The sequence below is a fragment of the Ochlerotatus camptorhynchus genome, unplaced genomic scaffold, assembly GCF_037179485.1.
Source record: "Ochlerotatus camptorhynchus isolate MF236.1 unplaced genomic scaffold, CSIRO-AGI_Acam_v1.1 ptg000266l, whole genome shotgun sequence".
NCBI lineage: Eukaryota > Metazoa > Arthropoda > Insecta > Diptera > Culicidae > Ochlerotatus > Ochlerotatus camptorhynchus.
The window spans coordinates 3,232,313-3,254,865 of record NW_027040756.1 but is presented as its reverse complement, the minus strand read 5'-3'; the positions used below and the strand labels follow the sequence as shown (position 1 = coordinate 3,254,865).

At 38.9% G+C, this 22,553-nt stretch overlaps 1 protein-coding gene across 19 annotated transcripts in view; it reads right to left on the bottom strand.

Moving 5' to 3' along the window:
* slo (calcium-activated potassium channel slo) overlaps window positions 1-22,553 on the bottom strand; it is a 265,894-nt gene that overhangs the window by 24,194 nt on the left and 219,147 nt on the right. For 2 of the 19 annotated variants that reach the window (XM_065227085.1, XM_065227084.1), the window contains exon 15: window positions 14,206-14,256. The exons of the other annotated variants lie outside the window; for them this stretch is intronic. In XM_065227085.1, coding sequence (XP_065083157.1) covers window positions 14,206-14,256 — 51 coding nt within the window. The remainder of the gene's footprint in view (window positions 1-14,205; window positions 14,257-22,553) is intronic. 19 annotated transcript variants of the gene reach the window in all.

Below are 22,553 nucleotides of genomic sequence, written 5' to 3'. Positions count from 1 at the left end.
TACAAATTACAAAGAAATTTCTGATCAAAGCACAAAACTGACATCTGCCTGATGACTGTTCGCGGAAAATATTTATCCTAGCCACGAACACGTGAACAAAATGTATGAGTTGGTTCGTGTCTAATTTCGGAAAAAATATTTTTATCTAGATAAATCATTTCTATGGTTTTGACAGAAGGGATCGCTGCACATTTGAATTGGCCGTTATGGATTCTCGATCAAGAGTTAAGTTTAAGTTTCATGTCGGTTTGTCGGTGGTGTATTTACATTAAGATTGATACAGCCCTGTAGCGCAGCATGTACCTGTACTTGTGTATGGGTGGAACTGTTACGAGTAAGTTGTGGTGTATGTTCAATATATTGGTGAGCGGTGATGTGCATGACAATGGATGCTGAAAGGTGACGATTTAACGATTCATTATTGATTCAATAGATATAAAGGGTAGATCAATACTTTGGCCAAATCGCCTGTTTTGGGCCAATCGAGCAGAAAACATCAAGTAAATCCATTGCTTCAGAGTTAACAAGTCAATTATGCGTTTGGTACGATACTTTAGTTCCAAAGCTAATGAGAACGCGTGATATGAAAGTTTTATCTTCATCCGATAGGCCAAAGTGAATTCAATTGCGTTTCAATGGCGTTTCAGTCCATTAGGACTAATTTAGATGCCGTAGGCCGAGTTTTAGGTCAAGAAGCAGTGTTAGATTTTTAACAATATCTCAAAAATTTGTTTCTCTTTAGTAAATCTTACGGTACGTACGTAAAGGTAAATAAATTTAGAAGTCATTTAGCAGTGGAAACATTTCATTTTGTTAAAAAAAATCCACTAGAAAAATAGAGGGAAAGGACGGTTGTGCTTAGTAGGCCCAAAATTAGATCTAAGCCCTACTTTATTAGAGGTCACGATGCTCTCGTGGGTATCAGTATTTAGCTTTACACGCTCAGCAATGGCAGACTGTGACCCTGCATAGTCGCAAATTGCATCATTCACTGTAGTTTTTTTTACACTAGCTGAAGGTTGAGATTTACCAGATTTACACTCTTCTCTGTCCCAGCGATGCTAGATTCGAAGATATGTCTTCATTTTTATTAGGAAATTTTAAGCAATTCTGTGAAGAAATTTATTTTAAGACAATTCGTTGCTGTTTATTCAGACTGGACTTAATGATTTTTTTCTTAAATTTCGAACCAAAATAATTTGAAGATTGTATTGCTTCTTATTTAAACAAAAGTGAAATATAGCTGAGGAAATTCTTGATCCAATGCTATTATTATTATTTTTTAAATTTTGCTGCTTAGTCCCCTCTGACTGAACGCCAACCATTTCATGTTTTGTGAGGATTTTTGAAGAAATGTTGAAATTCAGGAAGACTTCCGAAGGCAAGCAAAGATTTTTGCTGTAGCAATGAAATGTTTTCTTCAAATGCTCCTTCTTAATGTTGATTATAAATAATGCAAATAATGTCTTGAAAAAAAATATCTACAGGACTTTACTGAAATCGATAAGCTGGAGATCTTTTGCAAACTTCCTAATCAACGTACTATTTTGGAAGAATATCTGAGAGGCAACATTAGAATTCATAGATTATGGTTTTTAGAATATTTAATATGATCAGCCGGAAGTCTTGAAAAATATCCAAAGGACTTTGCTGAAAGCTCCGACTCTCTGGAGATCTTTTAATTATTTCCTGATCCACTAGTCAGCAGGGGGACGATTATCTAAGAAAATATCCCTTTATCTTCTACAACGTTCCCTTAAGTTCTAGAAAATTTTCTCAATTTTTAAGAAGTTTCTGAAACTTCTTCCAAGTAATTTTTTTCCAACGTTTCCTAATTCTACATAGGTCTCAGAAATCAAAGAACTTCACCGAACTTCCTAAAAAAAAACTGCATGTTTTTCTACGAATTTTCAGAAACATCTGGAATGTTCCCTGACATTAAATGAAGATAAGAGATGAACTAGCCTCAGGCTAAAAATCTCTAAAATAAAGAAAAAAAAAAAAAAAAAAAAAAATTAAATGAAGATCAAAAACAATTCCAGGAAGTTCATTAAGCATTGTTGGTGCTAAGAAGTGCTGAAACGAAGATGCTTGAAGTCAGTGTTGGCAAAACCATCAATCAAGTGATATTTTTCCACTCTCATACGCTCTCAATATCACGCGTGATATTGGAACAAAATATCATGCATGATATTGATTTTACAAGCTCCTTTGATATTGCGAGACTATTCTCAATGTGCAAAAATCAAGCTGAGAGTTGACTCGACACAAAAATGATTCCGTTGCACATCGTTTTCTTAGAAAGAGAAAGTTTAGTTTGCTATCTAGCAAACACGAAGTGACTGCTGCTAGCCGTTATGGAAGTTACGGTTGCGTTCGGGTGTAGAGCATAAATCATGAAGCTCAATCTCACCACAGTTTGTTGAGATTTGCAGCTGATGAGTTTTGTTAGCTTGATATTCCGAGCTGCGATATCACAGCTTGCAAAATCAACCGCAGTTGTTTGCTTGTTGATTTTTGTCTACGAAAATCAAGCGTGATCTTGGGCATTGGTGGGATTTGATTATTTTTTATATTTTCCCTGAAGTTATATATATTTTTGCTTGAAGTTATTAGAATGTATACGATCTTTTTTTGATCTTTTACGAAATCCTCTGAACTTTTTCAAAATTCTCTACACACCAAAAAATAAATTTTAATATTACATCCCAGAGGATGCACTTCAATCATGTCGAAAATATCATGTAATTTTTATGGCCACAAAAATAAACAAATGCAGTAAAAGCAGCGTAATGTCAGTTCATCCACTGTATTAATGATAATTTTGTCCTGTTTGGCAAGTAATATTACACCATTTTTAACACGATTGACGTGCATCCACTTTTTTTTTTTTCCTTGGATTTGTTTTCCGTCGATCTTGTTTTCCGTGCTGAGCACCAATGCTACCGACGCCAGGAAGGCAGCTCCCACACCTGGACCCTACCTATCGACCCATCAACTCATGAACCGGGGACCAACGGCTTTACTTCCCTTCCGAAGGAAGGCGTGATCAGAGATGTTATGCCTCAGAACATCCCGGTGGCGCCGACTGGGATTGAACCCAGGCCTGCTGGGGTGAGAGGCAATCACGCTTACCACTACACCACCGGCGCCGCTGAGTGCATCCACTTTGATGTGATATCAAAATTGATTTTTTGCTGTGTACACTGCATTGTACTACAAAACGGTTCCATTCGAATTTTTGATGAAAATGATTCAATGCATTGGAATCGATTGTTAACCATCCATCATTTTACATTGGGCCGAATGAATAAAAAGAGTTTACTTTACTTTCCCTATTGAACATGAAAAATTTCCTACTTAAAGGGTGAACACAAAATTAATGCCACACTCCTCAAAAGCTGTATCGTTTTAACCACCGAGTGGGACCATTCTGAAAAGACCGTCAATACCATTGTCTCACCTTTCCCGATGTTTTAACGTTTAGATGTCTTCGCAGAAGTTTATTAAAATGTTGTTTTGCATCTTTTGAATTATTAATTTTTATTAAGCTAACTTGTTGTACTGACAAGATAGTATGTTTATGTCTTCAACAAAGTTGTAGAACTATGAATTTCATGAAACTTTGCTGAAAACGCCAAATTTTTACGTCATAAATGGATTTTTGTCAGGATTACCTTAAAATCAGAAGGCCTTCAAGGAAAAGGACGACAAGTCGAAGGCATTGTTGGTCACTTTTGTCGTGGATAGCCACTTGGAATATGTCCGGGACAAGCAGACAGCAAAGGCCCCTGTGGGATTTGGGGTTTTGGGATTTGCGTCTCAAACGTATATTTTTCGATCCCTGGCATTGCTGCGGATGGACGAAGAAACTGCGCTAACGGAACATGTTCGGTGTGTTGTCGAGCTCGTACGACAACTGAAGGATGCCGGAGCAACGGTGACAGAACTCCATCAAGTGAGTCAACTTTTCATTTCGTTGCCGGGGTCCTACGATGTTGTGACAATGGCGATGGAAAATTTAGCAGAAGATCAGATAAAGCTGAACTACTGGCAGAGGAACGGAAGCGGACAGGAAGGAATTTTGGCTACCAAATCAAGGAAAGAGTCTGGAGGAAGACCAAAGTTCCCGGGTAAATGTGTTGTGTGCCGTGCATTTAGGCACAAGCGAGCAACGTGTCCCAAGGTGAGAAACCAGCACGTTCGGGCGCAAGCGGCGGGTATTCTGATTGATCTGGAAGTGGCCCTGGTTAGTCCGTGTGAAACAAGAAAACCAGAACACTGCAAGATGGAGTGACTCCTTGACTCCGGAGCAAGCAGACACATGGTAAACGAAGAAAAGTTTTTTTCTACGTTTGTGAAGCTGACCACCCCCGTTACCATCGACAGTGCTAAAAACACTTAAGGCAAGGTTCTATTCGTGCCACACCTGCAGTTCAATCTACTATCGGTGGCGCCGTTACTCAAAGTTGGTGTCCATGTGGAGTTTATGCCTGACCGGGCGGTCCTTAGTAAGTTTGGAGAAACTATTGGAGAGGCTGTGATGCATGGAAATCTGTTCTATATGTCCACGGGAGTACTGCATTGGCAACCCACGCGGACGACACTGATGAGATAGATTTGTGACATCAGCGGTACGCGTGCTTGGGCTATCGCAACATTTTAAAGTTGCAGCAATTGAAGGTGGTTGATGGAGTAAAGCTCGGTGTCAAGAGTGAAGGAAATTTCTGTGAAACTTGCGCGGAAAGCAAATTGGTACGTTTACCTTTCAACGGCTCAAGAACTGCGACGACAAGACCGTTGGAGAGGGTACACACGGACATCTGTGAAACAATCACGCCTGTTACGCACGATGGGTTTCAGTATTCTGTGTCGTTCGTCGATGATTAAACCCATTTCGCCGTTCTATATCTGATGAAGACGAAGAATCTGCTGTTTAACTACTTCAACGGAGCGCAACGTTTGACGGAGAAAATACGTTGCGATTTGGGACGTGAGTATTTCAGCAATCAACAGCTGGGGTTCAAGTCGAGTCAACGGTTGGCTATACATCACAGCAGAATGGAGTAGCTGAACGGTTCAACCGAACTATGACGGAAAAAATGCGAGCTTTATTGGTCCAATCAGGAGCACCGAAGTCGCTGTGGGGTGAAGCGGTGCTGAATGCTGTCTATGTGGCAAAACCCCGGTGGAAATTTGGCACGGTGCGATGCCAAAGGTCGAAAATTTACGAGTTTTTGGATGTTAGGCGTATTCATGGATTCTACTGGCAGACGTTGCGCAATGCTTGGATACACACCGTGTGGCTATCGACTTTGGAATCTGATGCCAAGAAAGCAGTTCGTAGCTCGTGATGTCCGGTTCAATGAAATCGAATTTCCGTTCAAATCGACACGGTAGGTGGAATTCAATGCTAACCGGGAGATTCCGTTAGTGATTCTTCAAATACAAGAGCAAGAGGGGGAAAAAGAAGATACGGCAGTTACACCGGATGTTAATCCTGAAGTTGGTCCTGATGCAGAGGCAGTTATACCGGATGATGATCCCGAAGTTAATCCTGATGCAGACACTGAGTAATTCGCAGATGACTTCTCTTTGACCGAGAAATCCGATGATCAAGACAACCAGGAGGAAGGAGCCATGACACTCCCACCACTACTTGAAAGGGGTAACTTCCAAAGCGGGACTACTCAAAGGAATAGTGGTTGGGAGTACAGGAAACCTGGTGGGTTCAAAGATGGCATTTCGTCATATGGAGCATTTTCTGCAGTAGACCATCCTCCTCAGGTTCCTGTGTCCTATAAAGACATCCAAATCGAGCAAGCTGGCTCAAAGTGGTAGACGAGTAACTTAGTGCGTTGGATAAGAACCGGACCTGGGTTTTGGTGAAGTAACCAGAATCGGTTGTACCCGTGCCATGCAAATGGGTATTCGCGTTCAAGACGGACGCTGATGGAAATCCAATCCAAACAAGGCAAGGTAAGTGGCGAAAGGCTGTGTGCAGCGGAAGAATATCGATTATGAGGAAACGTTTGCTCCAGTGGCCAAACTGAACACAATCCGAACGATTCTGGCTATTGCGAACACCATTGGACTGGAAATCCACCAAATGGCCAAAGCCTTTCTGAACGGAAAACTGGAGGAAGAGGTGTACATGCAGGTACCGGATGGAGCCTGGGAGAGTTTATCTACTGAAGCGATCATTGTATGGATGTAAACAGTCCCCAGAATGTTGGGCGTTGTCTAAAACCTCTTAAGAACTGTCTACGTAGTTTATGAACAGCATCTTGGATCAATTTCATGAAGGTTGCTTCGGATCTTGCAGTGGATCACCCCGTGGCCCCCAGTTTCTATACTAAGAACACAGCTGTTAATTTCTCCTGAAAACATATCAACAAGTGATTTCGAAAAAAAAACGCCACGGTGCTCTAGGAACAGTTGCATAAATTTAACATATTTAAGGTTGTTCTGGATCTTCCTTAGGATCATTTCGTTGCATAAAGGGTCCCTATCCCGGTTTCAACATTAAATTAGTATTGATAACACATCAACAAGTGATTTCGAAAAAAGCACGGAGCTCTACCGTTAAACCGGTTCTTCCGAAGGATCAACCTGTTGGCCTTGACCCCAGGACGTCTATGAGTGGTTTTAGCAGAGCTCTAGGACCAGTTTCATGAAATGACCTCTTTTACAGTTATCCCGAACCTTTCTGATGACCAACTATCTGCTCATAGCTTTCCCAAAAACTCCTCAAGATCAGAGTTGGGCCCCAATTAGCTTTATAGTTAGATCCCTTTTAACCGTACTTCACCGTGTTCAATATATTCTCATACACATTTTCATTTCGCTGTTGTAAACTGAAGCAAACCTTAAGAGTTTCATAAGGTTCGACTAATGAACGACACATATGAATTTCATAAGTGAGATTTGTGAAAGATTTTCGTCTAACATGAGGTAGCTTTTATACCACACCTCGAACCGCACTCAGAAGTGGTTGCAGGAATATCTTCCGTTCTGGGCGAAGGATATGTGGCCGCCATCCAGCTCCGATCTTAATCCGCTGCATTACTCAATATAGCGCGTCATGAAGGCCATGGCCTGTTCTAAACCCCACCCGAGTACAGCAAGCCTCAGACAAACATTGACCCGAACTTGTAGAGAAATGGATCCAGACTAAATTATTAGAACCTGCCGTGCATTCCGGTAGCGTGTGGAGGCCGTAATTGCAGCAAGTGGAAACTCGACAATGATTAACATAGTTTAAGACTCTGAGAAACATCCCCCCTTTAAATAAATAAAAAAAAAAACTCGAAAACGAAATTTTTGAGAGTTTTTTTTAATTTTGACATTGCTCAATGGTGCAAACATTATAACGCATACGGTACGCCTTTACACATTCCATTTTCCCAAGCGTTGACAGACGAGTATCCGTAATCTCAAAGTTTATGATTCGGTTCCTCTGCGCCGTTTTATTAATTTTTTGCCGACATTATTTTTCATAAGGCAAATCCACGAAATTCATACTGATTTCTTGTGGCTAAAATTCATTAGTGGTCCTTGGAATGGAAGTGGAATTCTTACATTATTTTGCCTCAGTGTAGTATAACTGCGGCTGTGGTGTTTTTTGGCAATACATTAAAACAAATGGTTGAAGGTTAGGCCGTTCGCAATGCTGAGTTTCAAAATTGTTTTAAACTACTCGTCAATTCTATAATTTGAAACTGTCAAAAATAAAACTGCAACACGATCAGCGCAACGCACAGTTCTAAAAGATGTTTGTAATCATCAAGTTCCATAAGCTTTACTGTTCTCTATGAAGTTCTCCGTTTTTTGTTTTTGAAGCTCTTCGAAACATCTTTAAACACATCCAAAGAAATTTGAAACCGAGTTCCATTCGTGTTTCAAACTCGCTCGAGCAGTTGCAAATCTGGTACAAAATAGTGCTCGAATAATGAAACTGCAACTCAGCATTGCGAGATGTGCATTTCTGTTCTAGTTTCAAATTTACACAGTCCTTATAAAATACAACAGCATTGCGAAAGGCCTTATGTCAACTTGTTTTCATGATGTGAACATCTTTAATAGGCAATGAAGAATTTTCGTGACGCGGTGATAAAAATGTTCTTGACAGACGATCGTCTGGGCACCATTTTTAAAAAATTGAAAATTCCTAGAAATGAAGCGTGATTTAGTCTATTGGACCATCATGACACTTCTTGAAAGATTTGACGAATATCGCAGCGTTCTGTACGTAAAATGGCTGAAGAATCGTTCTTGCACAATGTCCTGAAACATGATGTGAGTTTCCAATCTTTCAAACAACTGAAAGTTCATGAAGTTTCAGAAGCTTCGAAGAAATAAGGCTCGAAAGAGAAATTCTTCTACTATCAGGGCAAAGTTGTTCAAAACGACAGATTGTGGGTTTCCACATCGGAAAATGTGCCAGGGAGTGACAGAAATATTCCACGGTTCCAAAGTACCGCTCCTGCAGTGTTCACTCGGCTGTCGTCAGAAACAGGCCACTATCGATGTGTGTCACGACTCACGCGATCGTCACGTGGTCCTCCTCATTGTTCTTCATCAGCAGTTCTTTCAGTCGATACGTCGTCGACCTTGGAAAGGAACCGTTTCGTGATGAGTGTGTGAGTGCTGACCACGTTTTACTTCCATTGCTTGGCGATACTGCCATACAATGCAACCACTGGAAGCGGCTCCGGTTGTACCTTTTGACTATAGTTTTAATATGTATTGTATAGTGAACAAGAGTCCTCGGATCTGTAAAGTTATTTCGATTGAGCCTTTTCAAAAAAAAAAAATAATAAACAACAAAGTACCGCTCCAGTGATGGTTTCTGGAGGAATATGCAAGTGCGATAAATTACATCGGTTTTCATGAAAAAAAATAAGCGTTAAAGTTAACGCCAGAGTTGCGACCTATCACAATCACGATCGTCAAACAAGATCGTCAATGTGCTTGTCGAAGCACTCTCCATGACCACCCATCAAGTTGACGAAAGAAGTAAAAAGTAACTGGTGAATGTCGTCTTCGGTATTGACCCATCACCGATCTGGTCATTCCCGACAATCACGACACTCACATGTGCTCGTTTTGAAGCAGTTGCTGCTTTGCTTGCTTATGTGAGTGCATCACATGTGCCCAACAGCTTCCGTTTAATTTTGCCAGCTTTGTTTCTAACTCACACAGTCGGGCGTGCCGAGTCGAACTTGGAATGCGTAGGCATTGTTTTCATTTGATCGTTTCCCTTTTTCTCATGATCGTACTGCAGAAGTCTTCACGGTTTTCGTTATGCTTTACATCCTCAGCAGCGATTGTTGTTTGCCATGTCTCTACTCCTCACTGCGTGACAAAACGTTCTGTCAGCGATAGTCGGTTGATGCGTTGACGAGTGTCGAGTGAGTGTCATGATATTTTGCATCTCTGGTTAATGCTATTATATTATGACGAGGAATTTTTGGAGAAAGTTGTTAAGCCAAGTGTATAAGTAATGATTGGAAAAGATCATTGAGCTTAAATAGAATGGAGCTCCCTCTCACACAGCAAGCTCGATTCGACCAACGTTTTGGTCAAAGATTTCATGTGATCATAAATACTGTCGAGCGTAAACGAGCACAGGGTACCTCTAATGTGATCCAATTCAAAGCCATAATAAAACGAACATGGGACGAAATGCCTATGACAGTCGTGCGTGCCATCTGTAATACATTTCAGAAACGTCTGAATCTGATAAAACAGGTTGAAGGCAGGGTAATTCCAAAACATATGCTGCAATTGATCAATATTATGTTGCCTTCCAGTTAGCTGGAAGTTGACTCTTGAAGAGGGTGTTTTATTTATTTACTGGCCACGAGTAATTAGAAATATGACACAATGTTCACAAATCGGTCTAATCGCATCAACATGATGCAACTAGTTGTGTGCGTGGTTTTTCATGCTCAAGACATTTTTTGTTATTATAGTCACTTTCAAACATTTTAGGTAATTCGTGACTTGTCTGGGGAAAATAATTAAGCTCGTCAGCTCGTTGTCAGGAAAATTGGCTCATATCATTTCGTAAACTGGACTACATATTGATTAATAATTTTAAATCACCTTTCAGTCTCCAATGGTAGCAATAGCTAGTTAGTAAAGTTGTGGGTAAGAATGATTGATGGTTGTCTCGATGGAAAATAGATTAATGATTCCGATGATTATGGTAGCTGGTGATGACAGTAATGACAGCCCACAGTGGGACACATGTATTCTGCAACGATGAAACTGCTGTTGACGAAAAGATTATTCACAATGACGGAAGAAACCCTCCATGATGGTTTGCCTAATCACATGAAACTCAAAATGAACAAACAAATGCTATATAGAGAGCGAGCTAAACACATTTACAGAGATCGCTAGGCCGACATGATGTCCACGTTTCGCAGCACGTGTATTTATGTGTGTGAGTGGTTCGTAGCAGTTTTTGGACATTCCAATGGGCATTGTCGAATTCGTTTGATTTGCTGTTGTAAGTTGACAAACATATAGCTTTAATCGTTTGTTGTTTTTTTTTGGGCTTGCATGACAGACAGGACGTTAAAAATATGCTCGAATACAATTCATGGTGTTCGTGTTGATTGGCTTTCGCGCTCAACTATTCTAGGGTTTTTTTTTTGTCTGCATGTAAATTCTTGGCGTGTGTGGGTGGTTTCTATAATCAACGGCTGAGAAGTTGAGACTTACGTGTTGTGTGTAGGATATCATCGGCTAGTTTAGGGTTAGGTGTTATTGGGTTTTACATTTGTGATTTGGTATGTATGATTCATTTATTGCCCCAAGATACGATTTTTCGTCGGTTTAGGGGAGATTTCGTTTGTATGAAAAGTAGAGAAAATAATTAGAAGGTACACTTAAATCGTAGCTGAAGAAAAGATGAAAACTTATCTTAAACCGAAACACAGTCATACGAAAAAGATGGAAAAGTAGGAAAAGGATGGTCAAGATGATAAACTAAAGAACAGAATAGGTTTCTCTCTTAGGGAAAGTCTGACTACCAAGTAACCCGGATGCCGTTCTGGACTAATCTTGTTACGTTATTACTATCTAACATACGGGAACAGTCTTTCTAGAATAGGAGGCAGAGTCTTAAGAAGAAATTTGTCAGTATGATGAGGAAGTGTGTGAGAGAGTGAGAGAGAGAAATAGTTATGATGATCACCGGATCATATTGGATGAAAAAGGAAACATTAAGAGAACGGATGGAATTAATGGACAACAACTGTGTACTAATAAAGAAAGACATAGATTGATCACTCCATCACAAACATTCATGAAGACAACACCTAAACAACAGTTTGACCCTGCTAGTCTGATCTAACCCTAACTAAGGCAGCCTTGTTGATGCGCGGAAGCTTTCTAGTGGTTACTATTAGCGCTACAAAGCGTATTTCCTATCTATTCTGTCCTCCTAGTCCTTAATGTTGGTCTAGCTAGAGCCTCTCAAATAAAATGTTTGCTTGAAATTTAACGGACTTACACCCGTCACTTAAATAACAAAAGCCTGTTCGAATAAACGCTGAAGGTCCAGCGAACTTTTTGCTGGGGTGAATTGAAATTTATCATTTAAGCTCATCTGTTCGAATATTGAAATAATATTGCAAGTGGATATTTTAGACAATTCTTCACAAAGCATCAATTCTCCAAAAGTAGACGTTTGCCCAAATTTGTTTGAAAATAGCCTATAATTTGAGAGGATTACCCGTTAAACTTCCATCAAAGTATTTTTGGGACACCCTATCCTGTCACCAGTGCAATCTCACACACGGTATTTTGAAGCAATCCAAATTTGCGTAGAGTCCACCCAGTTCGGTAAAACTGAACCTCCCCAAAACAAGATGGAGTAAACTATGGTAGGAGTTACAAGTTGACAAATGGAAAACATCGATTCGAATCCGATCTATGTTTGTTCATTTGTCAACTTGTGACTCCCAACTTAGTTAACCTATTTTTGAGAAGGTTCTTCCAAAATTTGGGTACTTTTGAAATAGCGTGCATGGCACATGAGATTTAAGTTATTTTTCCCCCAAGCTAGACTGTCATCACAAAACTGAAAAAAAAAAGTTGTTTCAATCGAGCAAAACAGTGCATTTTGACGGTTCGATTGGAGCAACTTCTGACAGACGTCCATACTATTACTTAGAGCCTGAGTACTGCGGACTCACTCAAGGTGCTTGTCACTTGGGAGCCAGTGTGAACTGTCAAGCGGGAGCCAAACATTCAGAAGCAGCAAATGGAGTTACTGTTCTTATCTACCGTGAAGCATTGTAATCTCATAAAAATGATCTATACTTCTTCATAACATATTATTAATTTTAAGCTCAAAGATAAAAACCAACAGGCTTAGTGATGAAAGCATAAAAACCAGCATAGTTTTTATGAGGCAGCTTAGTTTTCAATTACAGTAAAACATACTTTAGCAAAACATGTATGTAAACAAACTTTGATAGAGTCATGGGGGCTCGAGCACTCCTGGCTCAGAGCTTTTGGCGGGAATCAACTGAGAAAGAGCAAACCAGTTTTAAACTTGAGAAAATTTTCAAGCAATTTTCCATTGGCTTGCAAAATAAAATTGGTCGACTCCGCAGTACCCAGCTTAGAGCACTTTAGTAGAGGTGTCTTTTTTTGACAATGATCTTTCATAAGGGCCTAACTTAGCAGGCATGGAAAATCATTTGCATTCATTTCATATATTCATTTACATAATACAGAAGCAAATCTAATTTTTTTCATCAACAGCATTCCGCAAAATGATGTATAGAGCTTTTGTAGGTTTTGTTATTAGCTACAACTTTTGCTAATAATTAAAATCTGTATCTCTTATGCATCACGAACAAGATCGGGCAGAACTTGTTACTGTTTTTCAGTGAATGTAAAATACATTCACTGAAAAACAGTAGTGGCTTATGTTCGCTCTGGTTCATCGTGCATAAGAGATACGAATTTGACTTGCTAACTAAAGTTGTAGCTAATAACAAAACCTACAAAAGCTTTTTACATCAATTTGCGGAATGCTGTTCAAGAAAAAAGTTAGAGGCAAATGAATGTAAATGAATGCACGAAATGAATGCAAATGATTTTCCATGCCTGGGCCTAAGTCACAAATATAGACAATTACTTCTTTTGTTAATTTTCCGCGAATCAAAATCAATCGACGAAAGCTACAACTTTGTGTGAAGTTATTTTCATAAAAGGTTTTACTTTACTATATGTGTCAATAAATGCTAGGTGTGAAGAAGCCATTAGGATGCGTGTGGATTGTTCGTGGCATTGATAAACTAACCATCTGTGAATTGAGAAGCCTTTCAAAAATTCATCGTTTCGTTTCGGATTTAGGCCCTTGCAATAGATCACTGCCGAGTTGCTCGTTTATGATTCATTTTCCATACCATCACACAGTTTGGTATGATTCATTATCATAAATCATACAGAAAGTGAGATAGCATGGTACGGCAGACACCTGGTAGTTTTCTAGAGTATGATTCAACGGTAAAAAAAAAGCTGATTTGAAAACTGATTTCTCATTTGCACGTGATAGAATACATCAAAATAAGCAACTTATTCAAAGACACCATGGCTGTAGCCTTTGAACTATTAATATACTAAAGAATATTCATCCGACTTCGATAGAGTGGATTACAAACTGCACTACCGGAGGGTCACTGAATGTGTTTCAAATATTGTTAGGAAGATGCCCTTTTCAATCTTAGCTTACCCTAGTGCAACTATTTTCGACACTCTCCGTCCGTTTCCTAACCTCACTATTACCTGTATTCACCTACTACTCAACTACCAAGTCTACTAAAGTTAACGAATAACGAAATGAGTCACATTACGGAAACCGTCCGAGCAGGAGGAACCCATCTCGAACTCAAATCAAATAACCATCCATCAACAATGAAACACAGTTATACTCAGATTGCACTCTCCGACACATCAATCAATAGGGGACGTACGAAAAAAGGGGGAGTCTTTAGAGATTCTATTCTAAGACAATCGATCTCTTTCGAATTTGAATGTTGAAAAAAAAAACAAAAAACAAATGAAAACACGACAATGTACGACGGATTTCTAACTCTTAAAATTTGGGGGGAAGTTGGGAATACTGATGGTAGTGGTAGTTTTAATAAATAGTACTCAATATTTTTATATACGTACTTGCACGCCCAACCATCTGAATCGCACGCACCCCCTTTCGAAACGTTGCCACTAAATGGTTGTTGTTGTTGTTGTTGTTTGTTTTGGTTAGGTTATGTTAGTGTGGTCATATTAAGCGATTGTTTTGATGGGTGGGCAGATTGTTTGATTTGATTTTATTATCATGACCGATAGGGCGGTTTATGGTTTTGAGCAGTAGTAGGTTAATGCGTTTGATATGAAGGTTTTCAAAGCATAGAAAAGAAAAAAAGGAAGAAAAGAACATTGAGTATGAATGACTTATGCACATGATTACCATAGGGTTTGATGAGGTTAGGAAATTGTTTCTGACAAGCGTTGTCGCTTAGCAACAAGATAAACGGGGATGAAGGGAGACTTTTTCTTTGTTCTGAACATACACACAACTTCATCGGGGGGAAGAGGGCAGAGAGGTAGCACGGTAGTTCCGAGGTAAAATCCTAAAAAGTTTCGAAATAGATGGCGCTAGCATGTTTGTGTTCGGTGTAGTGGCAATTGTAAGTGTAACTGATTGTTTACTCGTTTGACATCGCCGAAAAGTGTCGTTCCTAGTATTTCTAAGGCTGTTGACTGCGCCTTATTGTGTAAGTACTACAGTTAGCCTGACCTAGCGGCAGAGATCTGCGTATACATCGATCGGAAGCGGAACATTAGTTAGGATAATTAGTATGTTGTGGTGGATGTAACAATAAGGTATGAAGCGATTAGCGGAAGGTTTGTTTAAATTGAACTGGTTTGTTTATTCATATGCATATATTTTTATTTGGTAGGATAGGATTAATCTCTATAGAATCAGTTACTGTGTATAATCCAATATAAGATTTTGATTGTTATCTTTCATTGCTCGATAGTGATTTTTCTAGATTTGAATAACTGAGTCTACAAATGATAAGTGTGAATGATGATGTTTATAGTTAGGTAACATTATTTAAAAAAATTGAACGTATTTATTGCCACTTATTCCATTTTCAGTAACTCTTTGAAAGTTTGCTTCCAGTAAAAGCATTATGGGAATGTTTTCTCATCATGCCAAAACCTCTCCAATATAGCTGCCAACATCATGACTTGTTTGTCGTCAAGGAATTTTAAACACCAAAAATTATATTAAACCATGATTGTATATGATACTGCGAACAGTTATGTAAAGTTTCATGGAAATCGGAGTGCTCTATTATGAAATTATTTGTTGTTTCACTATTTGACCTGCATTTTTGCTCCAGGAACGTACGACTTCTACAGGTCCACGGAAAGTCAAATGGCTTCCATTAGAACTGCAAAGCACTTGTGCAGAAAGTCCACAGAGTTTCTTGGGAAGTCTACATAACTTTAAGTTAAGTCCTTTGTGAATTCATTCAGGCATGGATGCTAACCACTACGCCAGGCCCGTTCCCTACAGAACTATTGAAACAATCCAATTGACTTCTGTGTCTAGCTAAGAACAATTCTACAGAACTTCGATGGAATAAAGCATTTATAAGAAATATTCACAAAACTACTAAGTGAGAAAAATACTTCTACAACCAATGAAAGACTAAGGAAGCCTTCAAAACATTCAAAAATTTCATTAGAACTCAAGTAGGTCTTTGGAATACATTTAACAACGGTTCAAAGGGTAAGTTAGACTTCTGAGAAAAGTCCCCAGGATCTAGGGATCAATTTAGGCAAACGATGTTCGGTAACATGATGTATCCGCATGCAAATAATGAACGCACATTCAGTGCGCAAAATTACAGATCTACAGTTGAAAAATTTAATTCTGTAACGTTTTTGCAAAGATCCTGCTGGTGTTCAGGAATATTTTTGTTGAGAAAAATGGAAAATTAGAAAAGTGCCTTAGTGGTTATGATCTTCCGGATTTCTTGTGTGTGATTAAGGTACAAATCAGTTCAGATCTGTGTGCCAATGCAAGATATTGAATTAAAAAAGCTTTAATTTGCGTTGTGAAAAATAGTTATTCTGATGTAAACAATCGGCTTGGTTGACGTTTCTTCTCGAACTCGCGTGGCGCACTCTACGTTGGTGGTGCATTAAAAAGGCCTATGGAAAAATGACTGAATTACAAGCTGTGTGAGCGAACGCAAGCGGTGTGCGTCGCCTGCTCGTGAGTGACTGAATGTTTTTGTTGGCTCTTTCATAGCCTCGTCCTTTACCGTTTGGTACAAACGGTCTACACAGAGCAATGGATTGAATATTGCAGCCTAGGCAGTCAATAATTTTAAGCTCTGCGCACATTATTTACCTCCTGACGAAAATAGGTAAAGATATTGCTCAAAACCGTAAATTTATCCAAGTCCACGATCTCTAAAGCGGATAAACTACTTCAGATAGATAAGAAAAATAGTCACCGATAACGCCGGAAGTCGCTAGTCTCACTAGCAGGATTCGGTATAGTGCTCGTGCCATTATATGCGCATGAGTTTTGAGAATACACTTCCGTTTAAGAGGCCGAGATTAATCCCAGATCTCAGCCCATAACGGACAGACTTAGTACTACTATCATACCTACGAATTTGTGCAACTTGGTTAATGCGAATTCGAATGCGAATACGAATGCAAATGTGTTTCGAACTATCTATTAATGACAATCTGAGGGTGTCATTTTTCTTTAAAAATAATAACTTTCTTGCCTTTGTTTGAAAACCATCTTGAATGAGTGTGTTATGTGTCACTAAGCTCTATGTCTTACAGAGAGTCACTCAACGCGCATATGCTAACGGGTGTATCACCATAGAGGTAACTCTAAGACCACTGGGTCCCGAAGAAAATCATTATTATTTTTGGCTCACTCAGTACCAGAACAACGGTCCCAAGCAGTCCCAAGCTATTTCACTCACCCCTGCATGTTCTGCATGAATCCACACACCCCTGATGTTATCTGTCAAACTTTCATAGCGAATCAAAACAAACATAGTGTAGTAATAGAATTTCAACTAGAATAGGGTACGTTAATCGTTTGCTTGGGACCAATAGGCTACTAAAGTGGTGAGCCAATTTAAAATCGTTAGTTTCGTATTGATTGTTGGTATCACCATAGAGGTAACTCTAAGACTAGTAGGTCTAGCGTGCTCAACTTTTTGGCTCAGCTCTGGTACTATCTTCGGTCCCAAGCTAATCGATGCACCCCTCGAAACATAGGGAAATCCACGAACTCCACATTTTATCTGTCAAACTTTCATAGCGAATCAAAACAAACATAGTGCAGTACTAGAATTTCTACTAGAATGGGGTACGTCAATCGATTTGCTTGGGACCAATAGGCTAGTCAAGTAGTGAGCCAATTTTAAATCGTTAGTTTCCACCGGTTGGTATCACCCTGTAAAATTGTTTATTATTTTTCTTCGTGTACCAACCTCAAAATGTATGGAAATCGATCTGTTAAAATGAGTGTTCAGTGATTAAATTATAATTTTGGTATGGATTTTCGTCGGATTTTCACTACCACACTTCCACACAGCGCAGTGGACGTGATATTTTCGATATAATGAAGAACGAAATAAATACATAAGGTAGGCAGTCTTGGGCTTCACACTTAGAAAAAATCATGTAAATTTAGGTGTTCTGAGAGTGACGTATACGAGCGTCAATTTTGACATACATTTGATTCATAACAGACGCGAAATATAGCTTAATCAAACATACTTTTCGTCGAGCAACGAACTTTTCAGTCTCGGAGCACTTAATATTACATGGCATGTTTGTTTACGTTTAATCTTTTATGTAAAAGATGGATTCCGTCACGTGTAAAAATAGTTATTTCTAAGTGTGTTGATACACTCGATACAAATATTGAAACAATTAATACGGATTACTTAGTTGAACGGCTCTGCGGTTCATACATACAGGTGATCCGGATCTTTTCAACGGTTAACCGCTAGCATAATTTAGAATTAAGTTATGATTCCCTCTTTAACGCCGGTGAAGTTTATAAGCATCCCATTAGGACTCTTTCTCTACTTGCTTTTTTGCGTTCTCTGTAAGTTGCTGTAAGAAAATCTTATGCTGCACAAAGTACAGGAAAATACTTTTACTTTTTGCTTAACAGAATCTTGCAGTACAGAGGGGGACTCATCTGGCACTCGAAAATCCGACGACTAGTGTCGAATATAAAAGTATGAACACGCATTTGAATACATCTTCTTCTTACAGACCTTTTTCCTTTGTGTAGCGAGCGTTTTGCCGGCTCTCAACTTAGGCTCTGAACCATTTGGTGGATTATTTTAACTTTTGGTTAAAATTTGACAGATGAAAAGTTATTGATTAACCCTGCTATCCGAGCGTGGTTACTTCTGACATACAAGAAGTTAAATTTTGACGACCGTGGCTCGAAAACCGGTCGATCGACAGCACGGGGATTTTCGAACATAAGAAATAACTTTCGAAATGTCACTTTTAACCACGAGTTAAATTTAACTCGGCAAATGGTTCACAGCCTTAGGCTGTGTTCCATTTGGTGAATTTTTACTTAAATTTGACAGATGGAAAATTTTCAAATAAACCTGCCATTCCAGCAGACTTATTTCTGACAGACAAGGAATCAATTTTGACAGACGCTTTCTCGAAAACCGGCCGATCAACAACAGAGGGATTTTCGAACATCTTAATTTATTTTCGAAGTGTCAAATATAAGTGAAAATTTACCAAACGGAACACAGCCTTAGGCTCTGAACCATTTGGTGGATTATTTTAACTTTTGGATAAAATTTGACAGATGGAAAGTTATCTATTAACCCTGCTATCCGAGCGTGGCTACTTCTGACAGACAAGAAGTTAAATTTTGACAACCTAGGACAAGTTCTTCTCGAAAATCGGTCGATCGACAGCACGGGGATTTTCGAACATGGAAAATAACTTTCGAAGTGTCACTTTTAACCACGAGTTAAATTTAACTCGGTAAATGGTTCACAGCCTCATGCTCTGAACCATTTGGCGTTTTTTTTAACATTTTGTTCAAATTTGACAGATGAAAAGTTATCGATTAACCCTGCTATCCGAGCATGGTTATTTCTGACAGACAAGAAGTTAAATTTTGACAACCGTGGCTCGAAAACCGGTCGATCGACAGCACGGGGATTTTCGAACATGGAAAATAACTTTCGAAGTGTCACTTTTAACCACGAGCTAAATTTAACTCAGAAAACGGTTCACAGCCTTAGGCTGTGTTCCATTTCGTAAATTTTCACTTAAATTTGACACTTCGAAAATAAATTTTAATGTTCGAAAATCCCTCTGTTGTTGATTTTCCAATTTTCGAAAAGGTGTTTGTCAAACTTGATTCCTTGTCTGTCAGAAATAAGTCTGGTACAATAGCAGGTTTATTTGAAAAATTCCCATCTGTCAAATTTAAGTGAAAATTCACCAAATGGAACACAGCGTTAGAGTTCTAGATGCACTTCCACAGGTTAATAGGTTGAGAGCTTGCTATATCAACTACACTCAAAAAATTCCACACGTTTGATCGAAGTGCTTAAACACTTGATTTTTTAAATGCACAATCACATTTACTTTAAGTGTATTTCACCTTGGTTCAATGTGTTATACACGTTAATTTCTAGTGTTTCAAACTTTGAAATGTTGAAAATCTTTCACTATCTATTCAAGAGTATTGCACATTGAATTACACTAATGTTCAAAACAGATGGATTTAAAGTGTTTTGCATTTCAATGCGATGTGAATTGCTTGCTCAGAAAGGTAAAAATCGAAAACAAGAGTTGTAACTTTATCCTATCAACCCGTCTCATATATGAGAACAACCGTGGTACAGTGGGATCCAACGAATACTCCGGCAGAAGCACACCCCAACAGTCCATTATCGAATCTCAAATCAGACCCATTAAAAAGATATGTGAAAGCTCTGGCCTCTGGAAGTTTTGTTTATATATTTGTCGATTCATTTTTAGAGTCGGTAAAGTAGAAGTCGATAAAGTAGAATATTGTAGAATATTGAACTATGATGTGCAAAGCTATTGATATCACAATATGAGGCACATAGAATCCAAGTGTGTCACAATTCAGATTCATAGTGTTTAGGTATGATTCATAGCATAAGATTCAAACATGAAATGGATGTGTTTTACAATAAGCGCAAAATTAAGTGTGAGACACATGATGATGACGTGTAAAATTTTTTGAGTGTAATTCATAAAATTGTATATGCCTTCTCTGACTGACTTAGGGAAATTTACGTATTCTCGTCAATCTAAGCTGCGTCCGTACTTCTATTAGGAAGCGGAACGGAAACGGCAAGTGTGACAGTTGTCACAAATGGCATCAAGATGCCTAACCAAAGTCGATTTGGATATAACTAATTTTCAATCCGACAAGTAGGCTTACTCAGGTCGGGCTGCTCCCCGGCCGCTGCCGTTCCGCTTCCGCTGTCATTGCGTGTTATTCGTGAACCCTACACTAGGATAGTGTAGGGTTCTAAGCGTTCAAACCGGGAACGGACGAAATATTTTCGTATATACTACGATAGCCAGTATGGTTCATGTTGATCTTCGTCAAGCTGCATCTACAATTTGGACTTCTACATCAACACATGTCAGGCAGCCTTCAGGTTCAATTGACTAACTTGGTGAGTTCGTTTCATTTTGTAAATTTTTATCTTTTCAAACCAGTAACGTTGGGAGATCATCTTTTTTTTTTGTTCGTTACTGGTATAAGATCTACCACCGAAGCCTAGTCGTGACAATTTAAAACTAGGGAATCAGGATTTTCCAGTAATCAAAGGATCACATTTTAGTCCTTGTTACTTTTTATGACTTGATAATAGTGACAAGACTCGGGTAGTGCATTTCTATATTGTATATTTCAAATCAAAAATATTGTTTATGTTCACAGATTTCACATAATCCTTTTCCATTTGTCGTTCTCCTTTTCCTTTCCCTCTTCTCTTTTCAAAAAAGCGAGTAATGGCACTATAGCCATAAACCTGGGTTTAAACAGGGCAAGTCAATTGATCAAGTCAGTTGAATTCAATTAGCTTGAAAAGTTGAGCCTGGTTAAACTTTTTTTCAATTCAAGTGAGTTGATCACGTCAGTTTAATGGCATGGTTCAATTCACGTTCAAGTGAGTTGAATTCAACTGACATAATCAATGGACTTACCCTGTCTAAACCCAGCTTAAGTCATAAAAGGCTAGGACAAGAGTTGGTGCACATGTCCCAACCGTCAGAAGAAAATGGAGCATCACTTAACCTTTCTAGCTTTAAGCGGCGCTGGTGTTGTAGTGGTAAGCGTGATTACCTCTCACCCAGCAGGCCTGGATTCAATCCCAGTTGGCGCCGCCGGGATGTTCTGAGGCATAACATCTCTGATCACGCCTTCCTTCGGAAGGGAAGTAAAGCCGTTGGTCCCCGGTTCATGAGTTGATGGGTCGATAGGTAGGGTCCAGGTATGGGAGCTGCCTCCCTAGCGTCGGTAGCATTGGTGCTCCGCACGGAAAACAAATCAAAAAGAAAAAAAAAAACGTTTATAGCTTTGATGATTCCAACGACCAACCAGTCATAACATTGCCAAAATCGGAACGTACGGTACGAGATGTCCACGTTTCATCCATTTATCCATATCCTTTTCCCCCACAAATCGTTATTTAAAGAGAATTAATAACAGTTTTGAATACTGCCGCTAGTTTTCAGACATAAAATATAAAATTTCTTATGAGAAAAAATCAATCGAATCGATCATTGGGCAGTAGCTCATTTTATCTTCTTCTTCTTCTTTTTTTACAAGGTTTTCAGGGAGTGCAAACAGTTTCGATAAACTGACCACTTTGTCAAGCAGTTTTGGCGTGACTTTCTACCAGCGATTCCACAAAACTAGAACAGCTCATTTCTATTTTTTTATGAAAAAAAAATCTCAAAAAAATAATTTCATTTCAAAGTTCGAGTGGTAGTAAACGTCATTTTAACTGCTCGAATGAAGTGTTTAGTTGACGTTTGAATATTTGTTTACAGCACCAGATAAGTCGCTTTGAAAAAATAATCGAGAATTCCTCTTACTTGTATCGTGGAAATAGATTCTCTCAACCGGTTATTTAATATTAATTGCTTAAATTCATCAAAATAAGACAGAAATGTTGATGTCAAAACCACAACAGAACTGTTTGATCATAGGGGAATGACAAGAAAGCTCATGATAGGTAATTTCGTCTCGTGCTTTCTTGCTGTCGCTTGACGGCCGTGATATTTACCAGCCCTTATTATGTTATTATCGTTATTTGATGGCTATTGGCTATAGATGGATGGCTATCGTTACTTGATCAAGACCATCTTGGACCATTATGCATGACTTTTGATAACCTTGTTACTGGAGTTAACCTTCCCGATCTGCG